This window comes from Magallana gigas, chromosome 5 (assembly GCF_963853765.1).
Source record: "Magallana gigas chromosome 5, xbMagGiga1.1, whole genome shotgun sequence".
Taxonomy (NCBI): Eukaryota; Metazoa; Mollusca; class Bivalvia; order Ostreida; family Ostreidae; genus Magallana; species Magallana gigas.
The window spans coordinates 26,621,346-26,635,052 of NC_088857.1; the positions used below are offsets into that span (position 1 = coordinate 26,621,346).

At 34.8% G+C, this 13,707-nt stretch overlaps 1 protein-coding gene across 1 annotated transcript; it reads left to right on the forward strand.

The window, feature by feature from the left end:
* Nucleotides 1-832: 832 nt before the first annotated feature.
* Nucleotides 833-2,885, forward strand: LOC105325217 (mitochondrial nicotinamide adenine dinucleotide transporter SLC25A51). Its single transcript, XM_011424675.4, has 2 exons — nucleotides 833-972; nucleotides 1,837-2,885. Exon 2 carries the CDS (start codon nucleotides 1,874-1,876, stop codon nucleotides 2,744-2,746), a length of 873 nt encoding a protein of 290 aa, XP_011422977.3. The 5' UTR covers nucleotides 833-972; nucleotides 1,837-1,873; the 3' UTR covers nucleotides 2,747-2,885.
* The last annotated feature ends 10,822 nt before the right edge of the window (nucleotides 2,886-13,707 follow it).

Below are 13,707 nucleotides of genomic sequence, written 5' to 3' on the forward strand. Positions count from 1 at the left end.
AGTAAGAAGAAATTATACTGAAAAAATTCATAAAGGATCATTAATCTATAGGGGTCACTTTTCTTCATGTAAGTGTGCCCATTTTTATGAAAATAACACTTATTCCTCGGGAAAAAAGGGTCATTTTTCTACGTAGAATAATGTAGAATAATGACCCTCGGTAATTATTCTACGAGGGTTATCATATTACTCTGCTTTACACCGACAGCGAAGATCGTAGTATACTTTTGCAAAATTTTAAATTGTATACGGGGTGATGTTTGTTTTTTTTCGACACTGGATTCGGGTTTAAAATTATTTTGCATATCACATGGTCTCGTAACATTTTGAAAAAATAATTATCTTATTTATGATTTACAAGCAGAATCTTCATAAAATCATATTAGGTAGCATAATAAAACAACACACTTATATAATTATTAACTACATGTATTAGAATGGCAGCTTTGAATCTGCTAGCATCGTGAATGGAGATAATTATGAAAAGACTTTTTAAAAAAGTGTGTGGTAAATAGAAAAGAGAGGAAATAGAATTATCTGTACATTTTATGGTTGCTCGACCAGTGCATTTTTGATGGATCGATAAAGATTCATTTTTGAAATGATATTATAAACAATAAAACAAAAATGAGAGTAATATGACTAATTTTAATTATTATAGTAGTGGCCGAATGCCCTTGTATTTGCGATCTTGCAGGAAAATCAAATTTATGTTAAAAAAACCATTGCGCTTCTACACATGTTTAAGCCTAAACATTTTAATTTAGGCCACACCGCATAATACACAGTCTTTAGCTACACCATCTGGTTCTATGTTCCGAGGCCCCGCCCCTTATCCATTGCTGTGAAGGTCGGGATTGGGATTCCATTCATGAACAACAACTCTTCATATGGTTTTAATGACATTTGATACCATTATGGCCGGCCAATATTGCTGTTGTGTGCGTTCAGAGTATGTTGTGAAGATTTAAGGTACGCATATTTCCAGTACTATCAAGTAGAAGATTGTTTACAACTGATGGTTTACGCAAAATGTTTGCTCTTAATTTGAATTTCCTCTGTATCTTTGAAAACAGGTCTGGCATATTTCTAAACGATTTAAATATTGTGATACATGCTTTACACAATACAGAACTTCATTATATCATTCTAAGTAGCTTGCATTTTTCAATTGATGAATAATAATGGTACAATGTTCTCCTTTTCTGATCCCGGGTACAAATAACTCTCAATGTAATGTTGCGTTGTGTCCTGTATTGAGCACAGTGCGTTTACCTGTTTACTATGGCCACGAGAGGTGGCTCCTGGATGTCTTGTTTCTCATTGACAAGCAAGTATTCTGGGAAAAAGTAATACATGCTCGATTGGTAAAAAGGGAAAGGGGTATGTTGGGAAAGACTATTTTATAGCTAGAAAGTTTTCTCATAGAAATGACTTAAATCAGAGACATAAATATAACCTGTTATTTAACGTTATGTCTCAGATGTCTCTGCTTAGATAAATGGTATGTTTTATGTTATGACCACTGGGATGAGAGCAATTTTCAGCATTGTTTTAAGTTTAATTCTGTTTATTTTGAAGTTTTAAGAGATTTGTTTCTAGAGATCAGCTAACAGATACGGGAGAAAATTTAATAAATTATGAGACTATGAGGGTTAAAATGAAAAAATATATTCAGAAATATGCGCGATGTTGTGCATTGCACCCAATTTACAACACTTTAAAAAAAAATGTGAAGAGATAATAGACTTTTATTTTCAATGGGAAGTTTTTGAAAGCATATTTAAATTGATTAACTTGTACTTTATTTACAAATTTTGATTTTTTTTTTTGAAGGTCTTGCTAGGATGAAGACTATGTCCAATCAGCAAAGATGGTCAGAAATGGATCAGAAAATAGTCCTGCAGAATTTGTTTGTGGCTGGGGATCTGCTTTTGTCAACATAACGTTTACTTTTCCAATAAATAAAGTAATGTTTCGTCAACAGCTATCAGGCGTCCGGACCTTCGCTGCCTTAAGACAATTACAAACGGAAGGATTGAGTAATTTGTACCGTGGGTTTTTCCCCCCACTGATACAGAAGACTGCCTCTATGACACTTATGTTTGGAATGTACTACAAGAGTCTGAATTATTTGACCAAACAGTACCCGCACGTTCCTGTCATTTTTAGCAGCGTTGTTGCAGCTTCATTTGCTGGTGCTTTGGAGGCACTTTTAATGCCTTTTGAGAGAATTCAAGTATTAATGCAAGATAAGAATTACAACCATAGATTTGACAATGCAAGGCATGCCGCCAGGGAACTGAGGTCCTTCTATGGAGTTCAAGAGTTTTACAGAGGGGGTTCGGCCATACTTTTGCGCAACTGTGGTAGCAATGTTTTATTTTTTCTTGCAAGAGATTACGCAATGGCTACTCTCCCACCCCCTGACACAGTTCTAGAGAGGACTTCTCAGGACTTCATCTGTGGTGCTGCATTAGGGGCAGTTCTAAGCACATTGTTCTATCCTGTTAATGTTGTGAAGGTCAAAATGCAGAGCAAGGTCGGTGGACGATTTGAAGGACTGCTCCATACCCTCAGAGTTGTTCAACAAGAAAGGAATCATAGCTTAAGAAAACTTTTTAGAGGAGTGCATATTAATTTCACAAGATCTTTTCTCTCGTGGGGCATTGTAAATGCAACATATGAATTTCTTATGGTTAATCTATTTAATAGAAGTTCTAGAAAAACAAACCACACTAAATGAAATATTTATTGTATTAGTAAACTAATATAACCATGTAACCTTAGTGTAAAATGTGAAATAAATTTATTTTTAGATGAGGAAAGTTATACGTTTTGCTCAAAGTAAATGTTATCCAGAATTGGATACAATATACATGTACAAATATTAGTTTATTTACTAGACAATTGTAATGTAAATTAAAAAATGGCATTCTCATACATATGTACTTTATGAATTTTGTGTGATGTTCTATATATGCAACATAAACTACTGATATAGAAATTATTTCATATTATAAAGTTATGGAATTCATGATAATCATTTTGATATCTTGGCTAGGTGTTTATTGATGGGTTGATTCGAAATAATCAAGAGTAGTCCAGTTGTAAGGGTTCTCCGGTTTATTTTAAGTACCAGCATTAGATAGGAATTAGAGATTAAAGTGGAATAACACACCTGGAAAAAGTCTCTCAAATTAACAGTAATTTACATGTATTTGATTATAGAAGATGAAATGATAAATTAACTGTATAATGTCAAATAAGTAAAAATGTTGCAGTTTAGGGATAAAGAATATCTAAAAACTTCAACTAAGCAAGAAATAACAAAAGCCCTTGCGGGATTCCAACTCAGGATGTACGGATCACAAGCCTGACACTTTATCCACTCAGCTATGGAGTAACTTAGATATTCTCATTGATAAAATCTTTTTGATAAAACGAAATACAATTTCGATCAGAGGCCAGCCATTTTGTGATGATGTGTTATTCCATCTTAAACACTCGAATATAATGTATACATACTATCAGAATAATAAACAATATATTTCATAAAAAATATACATGTACATTCAATAAAAAATATAGGTATTGCATGACTGCACATTCATAACTAAAATGACTATACGTTATAAATAATTTTATATAAGAGTTCCTCCCCTTGATAACAATTTTACAATCTGCTCAAAACAAGGATAGCTCTATAAAAAGCTGAGAAATTCAGCCTGCGGAATAACAATGTTAAGGTTAAGTGAATAGACAATATTGATATAATATACTAGTATATTCCACACTTTGAAACCCTACATATTTTCCAGAATAATCATGATGGGGGGGGGGGGGTGAACATTTAGTTTGCACTTATTTTTAGCTCACCTGACCTGATAGTATGAATGATCATGAGTTTTAAAAGCGCTAAGCATAGCTCAGCGCTTTATTGTCGTTAGACTTCTATTTCCGGTGCATCGAATAACCGCCCCTATGAGCAGAAGTGTACATCATTTAAACTGGTTAGGGAACCAGTTTCGGGGGTTTATGCACGTAACTGCAAGGGCTATTATGAATCTAATGTACGGGCTATTGTGAATGGCTTACATACATAATTGCAGGGAGTGTCATGCATGCAGTGATAAGGAAATAATAATAGTGCGTATACAGAAGTTAAACTGTTATATACATATATCTATTATATTCTTACAGAAGCTGGGTTAGCGCTTTTCTGTACTATCAGTACTTTGATTTTAATTATCACTTTTCTCCATCAATCCAGGGACGTCCATACTAAGTATATACGTTCCTGGTTAAACTTGGTGATTTCATTCTTATCTCCTATCTCATCTCCCTTGTAAGGTGGTAGGGGATAGTTTCGCACAACAGACCTGGTCAAAATTTTGAGAGAAGCTGAGGATTGGCTGGTTATTTGAAGGGTATACAACTGCTAGAATGTTTATTGCATTCATTTTGTGGATAGAGGAGCATTTATATATAACAATTTAGTACTGGTAGCACTTTTAGATATGGAATGAAAGTGTGAAACTGTTGCCAAAATTTTCACTTTCGGTTTTGTTGCTTGAAAAAGAGGGTGGGTTCAGAACACGAAATGTCAATCAAAAAGAAGATGATTAACTCCCACATTAATTGGTGATAACATTATTTGCATTGGTAGACATTAACCTGCAAATCCTATGTTGCTCATGACTGGGGCGCATTGCTGGACCTGTGAAAATCCGTAAAAAGGGCAATTTTTCAGAAATTGTTTTAGGTCATCCTTGGCTATTCTATATAGTGCTAATATGATACGTAAGTTGTATTTGTTTTATTCTGGAATGTTTTAAAATTCTCAAGAGTTAGGACCATGTGACCCGTGCATGCAAACCAATTTTTGAAAAATTATAAAATCCACTGAAATATTAGATTACATATATGAACACTATCTGCTAAATATTTCCTATAGAACAAACTAACCTCTGCCACCTAATAAGAGTTTCATTAAACGGTGTCTAGCTATTTTGTACCACGAACGAATTTTATCGATCCGGAACAAAATGGCGTTTCAAACGGATGTGGGACATGTGACAATGTAGCGATCCACCGTAAATAAATGTGGATAAAAACTTAAACATCTATACGCTACCGATTTGTTTAGATATTTGATGCTCTAAAGTAGGAATAAAGCTTTTCTGTTCAGTTATAGTTATTGTTGCTCGGATGAGCGATGTGGCCCCTGTGACTCTTGTTACAGTTTCGACTTCATCTTTGCCTAACTTTGCACAAAGCATCATTAGGTAAACGGAATTAGTTTGTTCAAATGAAAAGTCATGCCCTCTTTCAAGAGGGGGGGGGGGTAATTAAGAATTATTGGAAATTATTGGTATTTCTCAAAACTTTTCTTATCAAATAACCATTTGGCCAGGAAATCTGAAAATTGTGTGGAAGCATCCTCAGGAAGTTTAGATTCAAATTTCTTTAAATAATGATCCCCGGGGGTAGGATGGTGCCATACTTGGGGTTGAATTTTACGTAGGAATATATAGAGAAAAACATTTGAAATTTTTCTACTAAAAAACCAATCAGCCCCCCCCAAAAAAAACCCCACTACCTTTAGTGGAAGCATCCCCTGGTTGTGTAGATTCAAGTTTGTTCAAATCATGGTCATCAGGTTAGGTTTGGGCCACATTGGGGTTTTGATTTGGGAATGGTAATTTTGAAAAAATCTAAAGCTTAGAAAGATAAACGCTAGGTGGATACCTCATTTGCTTAGCGACGAATAAAAGAGAGTTCGAGTTAAAACAGGCACGTAGCATCGTTTTTGAAAGTTGGGGGGGGGGGGGGGCAGACCCATCCAAAAAATCTTGACAATCAAAAAAAAAAAGTTTCCAAAAATCTTCAAAATCCTAATCCGGGGTGGGGGGTACACTAAACTATGCTTCCAATAAAATATAATTCATCCCTACCAAAATTTTTCTCCCTGCAAATCATGAAATTCCTAATCCGTGGGGGGGGGGGGGGGGAGGGGGGGGGGAGGTAACTTCAATTTGACTCCTCATTTCCTTATCTTCATATCAATTTTTATACTTACTTCCAAAAAAGTGGGGGGGGGGCAATTCCATTATAATTCATTTCTTTACATGTAAATTTTAAAAAATTTGTTGCTGCGAGAAAAAGTGGGGGGGGGGGGGGGGGCAGGCCCCCCTGCCCCCCCCCCCCCCCCCCCCCCTGATGCTACGTGCCTGAAAAATTCAAAGAAATTATTAAAATTGTATCCAAAACATACCAAAAAGACATTTGATCATTTAGTAACTGGTAATGAGACCTGAGTATACTATTTTGAGTAAAAAATTAAGATTTCTAACAGATTCTGGACATCAAAGAATGCCAAACATCCTTCGTACAGTTTTAGGAGAATTTATGACCTAGAATGTCCGGCATTTCACGCTTTTTCTGATCGCTCCATTTGGAATTCTATGACTTGATTGATGTTTCAATTTTATGCCCACTCACACTCATAATATGCGTTGCCTCCATTCCCTGCTGATCTAATGTTGATATACTTGTAGCTCTAATGCAGTGGTTAGTGTAACGTCACCTTCGATAGCCAAGGGTTTCCTCGTGTGAGGAGCAGTCCAGATCAGAAACCCTTGGCTAGCGAAGATGGTGTAGCAATGAATTCTTACATCTGCATCTCTCTTATAGCTTGAATTCTAATATTCAAATTTTGGTGAATTATTCAAACAGCGTAAGTAAACTATTTTATACATAAAAAATAAAAAAATAAATTTTGATCTTAAATCGTGTCTAGGTTTCTTTAAGATTAGCTTAGGAACTACAATTTGACATAAACGAATTCGAATACAAAGCATTTTCCCAAGAGAAGAATTGTCGTACCATGTCTTGTCAGATTCAACACATTTTTTTGCCCTTTGCCAAAAACTTTGTTCGGATGATTTAAACTTTCCCAGATGACACTGGACCATTAGGGTCTCCTGAAAAAAAAACCAAGGGGATAAAATCACAAATGGACACAAACATGATTTAACTAAATTTTGATTTAATTTTCCTCTTGTTTCATTTTTTAGGTCTTAATTAGTAATAAAAACAACAAGTACCTTAGATTGATTTATTATTTACCTCCTTCCCTCCTTAATCTGAGCTTAATTGTACACCCCAGGTCGATCGTAACGAAGTGAAACTGAGTTTGACATTGTATTACATTGTTCCCCTCAATATCTCTACAGGCGGCTGAGTTTTACAAAAGAACTTTCGATAAAGTCGTAAATATTTACAGTCTCTTAAACCTTTAAAGAAAAAAATGACATAAAACCATTTGTTTAAAAATTATATCAATTCTCATAATTATATTTTCCAGCCATAAGAATAAATCATTGATTAAGTTATTATTAATTAGCATTCATTAATTTGGTCGTAAGTCTTAAGTTCTTTTGTAAAACGCAACCTACTCTAATCCTGGTCTACCCTTCCTTTCCTTTACTGGACATATCACGTGACGTCCAGTACTATACATCTACATCAGTCCTACTTTCCAACCTATAAAAACGTGTCGTTCACAAATCCATGTGTCCAAGGTGGCACTCATTTTGGGCGAATTTATTGACCAAAAACTAGTTTAGGTTTAAATTCGGTTTTGCAAACTTTTCATTTATTTGCAAAACTGGTTTTGAACTAGTTTTAAACTAAAACTAGTTTTTGTTTTCATTGGTTTTAAACTGAAACAAGTTTCCAGGAAACCTAAAGCGACCCTCGAGTGCGGTTTCGGGGATTTTAAATCCTTTCAAGATGGCGAAAAGAGAGTTGTTGATACTCAAGTGTGGCACATGTGTCGAAGAATGAACTCAGCGAAGCATATGGGTATCGTTCTAACGTTAAACATATGTGTTTCAAAGGATCTATGGTAGTACATATATAGTACTGACCAAAATAATAAATAAATGTGTAAGAGAACTATTCTATTAATACTAATACTGAGAAATTACCCTTTGCAATTTACAACAGGCAAAGGAAAACCTTTCAAAGTGGTTGATGAAAAAAAATTAATTTATTGAAATATCTGCTCATAACATTTTATTTTAGTACACATTGTAATGCATGTAATAAGTTTGCCTCTTTATTTCATCGCTGGCCATTCAACTACGGCTCTTTGAAATCAACAAGATGTGCCTGACTTTAGAGCTAAGACCACGTTACTAGTGGATATTTCACTTGAAACCAGTGTCATTTTTAACTTGTTTCAAATGCCCTGAGTGAATCAAATGATCTCTATTGATATACATGTACATGTAGAATAATGAATATTAATATAGTTTTTCATAGAAGCATTCACTTTTCCAAAATATTGATATGGTGTTAAAAGTCAATTTTGCAATGGGTTCGCAGAATAACCTAATATGTGGGTATTGCCAGGAAAAATATTGTCAGCACTGTTTAATAAAGACTTTCATGCAAATGCAGATGAGTTCAAAATTTATCTTCTTTAAATTCCAAGAATAAATCCAGTAGGTATGCGAGTGCAATGACAGCCATTTTTCTAAACTAACTTTCCATTTAGTGCTAAACTATCAAACCACCCAACTGGTTTCAAACAGATATGAAACTATTATCAAACCATAAACCTAAACTCGAACTAGTTTTTGATCAATAGATTCGCCCAATGTTACCTTTCACCTATTCAAGGAAGAACGCCAGCTATTATTATATGCTACAACAAGGTTTGCTTTTTAAAAAGCTAAGGAAGCCACTCAGTGGAATATATTGATTTTAGGTTATAAGTGAATACACAGTCTTAAAATTACAAGATATACATAGTTTACTGGTCAGTAATAATTTTCGGGTGTACATTAATATTTGCTTATTTATTTTTTATGACTGTATATGAGGAGACACGCGTGTTGCGTTCTACATGTATACAATGTACGACTGCACTCGCTTATTTTAAAGTAAGCAACAGCAACTGTGCATGCGCAGCTGTCATGCTCTCCAAATGTCATTGTCTGGTCGCAATTAAACTACTGCCCATATTTTCCCTCTCCAATCTATAAACTAAGAGTCGGGAAGATTAATATGCGGATTTCTAACGGTGGCCTCACACGATGCCCGTGGACATTCTTCCAATGCGACGATGCGCAGTTTTATAACATCTTCGAATTTCTCTTGCACGGATTATTTAGTAATTCCTTCCCAGAATTCCAATTTACGCAAGCGCATTTGAAGTTTCATCGTGACTTAATTAGTCAGCCCTGACTAATTATGTCTTAATCTTGTGTAAATAACATTCCAGTAGCGCCCTTCAAAAGAAAAATGAGATGGTCGTGGATTTTTTGAATGGGGGATACTTTACTTTAACGTACATAAGATGTAGAAGTTCTAGCTTCAAGGGGAATTGCGTTCCATATATCAATGGCTATTGGTAAGAAAGATGATTTATAAGAATAATATTTACATCTACCAAATATCATTCCTTCTATTTCTTACGGAAACTTATAGTTTATTCATAGCTCTATAGAAACAGCCAGACTGAAATCTACACGCCCTGTTTATCGATTGGTTGAAATCTACAGCGGCTGAAACTGACAGGACTAAAAATTGACACACCCTCTTTATCGATTTGTCGAAACCTACAGCGACCAAGAAAAATCACAGACTACTGAATCATGATGATGTCAAACTCAAAGTCTCACAGGAAACGATTTGGCTATTTCTTTTAGCCAACGTACTTATGTACATTAACAGTAATTTAGTGTATTTAACTTACTTTTCATAATCGATTAATTAAATAAAAGAAAGATATAACAATGTAATATAAGCAATAAAATGTTGTGGGTTTTTTTATGATTCATGCGGGTTATGAAGGTAGCGATCATTGCAGAAAAAATTTACATAACCCGCTAACGCGGATTATGTATTTTTTTCAGCGATGTCGCTACCTTCATACCCCGAATGAATCACCAAAGAAAGCATTTTATTGTGTAATTGTCTACACTTATAGGAACGCTAAAATTTTAAAATGGTCTGGTTACCTAATTAGATTCAAGTACACCTTTATTCTGAAATACATACCCATAAGATAACCAGGTTTCATTTTGTGATAAATTTTACGAATAAGTATATTCATGATTTTTCGTAAAAGAAGTCCTTAAACAGACCTAGTATATAACATTTAAAACTGGACATTTTATCACGGTGTAAAACTATAAAAATTCTAAAACTTGGATAACTCCTAAACCATTTTAGTTGTTTACCAATGATTCCATACGACTCAAACCTAGAAAGGTCTCCATGCCAATCCTCCAAATACATGTACTTCATGCCAAACTCACATACAAGACCATGCAGCAGTATATAGCGAAATCGAAAGTCTCAATAATTTTCTGTATACAGTGGAATGGCCAGGTAAACAAAAATGACTTGGTATCTATTGTCTTGCATTTGTCTGTGAGATTTATAGCCGTTGACTAATAAACAATTCGTACAATTAATTATAGTGAACAGTAAAGGATGATAATGACACGAACATTAAAAAACCCCCAATTTTCAAAACGTTGCAAGGTGCTTTATACTCCCAGTATTTTTTGTCCCAATTACTGTGGAATCATTAAATTTCGTGGGGGCCAATTTTGGATTGTTTTTAAATTAATTTACGAGGTTCGTGGAGACGTAATTTCGTGTATTCTCTTGTATCTACAAAAGGAAATGTTACTTTATTACCATTATTAATTCGTGGATGATGTCAATTCATGGTACCCACGAACTCCACGAAAATCGAGCCACCACGAAATCTAATGATTTCACAGTACTAATCGTGATTTCCAAGAATACAATGACAGTTCGGCTTTTACATTTTCTACCGATACAGGATAAATCATTATTAGTGTTTCAAAATATATCAAGTAATATAATAAAGGGTAATTTGATATATATATTTCTACAATTCAATTTCAGTTGCCCATTATACATGTGCTTGTGGAATACTGTTGTTATTTGTTTCAATTTGAATTAAAAACAAATATTTAATTGTTCTCATCACTTTTGAGCTCACCTGAGCCAAAGGCTCAAGTGAGCTTTTCTGATCACAATTTGGTCGTTGTCGTCGTTGTCGTCGTTGTCGTCGTCGTCGTTGTTGTAAACTTTTAACATTTTCATCTTCTTCTCAAGAACCACTGGGCAGATTTCAACCAAATTTGGCACAAAGCACCACTAGGTGAAGGGGATTCAAGTTTCTTCAAATAAAGGGCCACACCCTCTTTAAAGGGGAGATAATTGAGAATTATTGAAAATTTGTTGGTATTTTTCAAAAATCTTCTTCTCAAAAACTATTCGGACTGAAAATCTTAAACTTGTGTGGAGGCATCCTCAGGTAGTGCAGATTCAAGTTTGTTCAAATCATGGCCCCCGGGGGTAGGAAGGGGCCACAATTGGGGGATCAAGTTTTTCATAGGAATATATAGAGAAAATCTTTCAAAATCTTCTTCCCAAAAACTATCAGGCCAGAAAAGATTAAATTAAAATGGGAGCATCCTCAGGTAGTGTAGATTCAAGTTTGTTCAAATGGTCCCTGGGGGTAGGGTGGGGTCACAATGGGGGGGGATCAAGTTTTACATAGGAATATATAGAGAAAATCTTCTTCTAAAAACTATTAGGCCAGGAAAGCTCAAATTTGAGTGGAAGCATCCTCAGATAGTGTAGATTCAAGTTTATCCAAATCATGGTCCCCAGGGTTAGGGTGGGGCCACAATTGGGGGATCAAGTTTTACATAGGAATATATAAAGAAAATCTTTAAAAATCTTTTTTTCAAAAACTATTAGGCCAGGAAAGCTCAAATTTGAGTGGAAGCATCCTCAGATAGTGTAGATTCAAGTTTGTTAAAATCATGGTCCCCGGGGGTAGGGTGGGGCCTTAATTTGGGGATAAATTTTTATACAGGAATATATAGAGAAAATCTTTAAAAAATTCTTTAAAAAACTATTTTGCCAAGAAAGTTCAGATTGGCGTGTAACCATCCTCAGATAATGTAGATTCAAGTTTGTTCAAATGGTCCCTGGGGTAGGGCGGGGACACAATGGGGGATACATTTTTATATATAGAGAAAATCTTTAAAAATCTTCTTCTCAAAACTATAAGGCCAGGAAAGCCCAAATTTTAGTGGAAAAATCCCCAGATCGTATAGATTCAAGTTTGTTTGAATAATAGTCCAGGGGTAGGGTGAGGCCACAATGGGGGATGGGTTTTTACTTAGGAATATATAGAGAAAATCTTTAAAAATCTTTTTTTCAAAGACTATTTGGCCAGAAAAGCTTAAACTTGTGTAGAGGCATCCTCGGGTAGTGTAAATTCAAGTTTGCAAAATCACAGTCCCTAGTGGTAGGGCGGGGCCGTGATGGCGCTTTGAATTTTTACATAGGAATATATAGAGAAAATCTTTAAGAATAATCTTGGAAACTCAGTACTTATTGTGAAAGCACAGGTTATGCAGATTTAAGTTTGATGAAACCACGATACCTTAGAGAAAAGTGGGGCCACGAAGTGGGGGGGGGGGTATATAGGAATAGAGAAAAATCTTCATACAGGTACAACAACAAAAGGGGCTCGGTATTTACCAAAAAAAGAGGTGGATAAAAATTGGCAGATTTTCAATTTTTTTTTAGGAAGATCTACTGTACTTACATGTAGTTCAAGACATATTTTGATACTGTACTGCTAATTTGATCAGAATCAAGGCAATTGTTGCTCAGGTGAGCGATGTGGCCCCTGGGCCTCTTGTGTTACCATTATTTCAATAGTGCCTGTTTGGGAGGGTAACAGTTGAAACTGACACCCCATTGTCAACCGACGCTACGCGTTTTAGAGAAAATTTTAGAGAAAATTTTACTGCTTATATAGAAATGTTGTGAGTTTTACGGCGAACCATACGTGCATAATTTACGCGCATGTAACAATTCGTTGTGATACGCGTTGAGGTAACGCTAATGGTAATTATTAACTGCGTCTGAAACAATCAGATTTCAGTATTTAACATTAAAGTATAATAATATATATATGTCTACCGATGAAACCCAGCTTAGTTTCAGGTCACATGGAAATATGATAAAACCCCACACATAGTCATCTAATTTTACGCAGAACATAGGAACGTATCATTTATATAAAAGACAAAATTTTAGACAAACCTCTAAATATTTACTTGAATCTAACTTACCTTTACAGACAATCATTACTGTATAAAAAACGCATTCCGTAATATGTGCACTTATGTTAAAATTGCATTTGCAGTGATATATAGGCCCAATGGGCCGGGTGTTTCATTATTTTGTATTACATATTTGTAATTTGTTATAACACATACCACTATAATAAATTACTTACTTACATGTACTTACTTACTTTATAAAATTTCAGGTCAGCTGAAATTTTTAGGTCAATTTAAATTTTCAAGTCTTTCATGTTTTTGCGTAAATAATTCACATGGATGTCATTTCATGATATTTTTCTTCCATATTTTATATGGAAATATAATAATAACACACACAAAGTTATTTTATTTGATGCAAAACATAAAAGTATATCATGTATATAAAGTATCAGGTCATTCAGGTCTTTAATATTTCTTGTCCTGGTCCACTGTTTCACTTCCGGTTTGTCAGAGTAACTGCATAGGATCAACTCCCAAAAACTGAAATATTTCGTGAAAATAA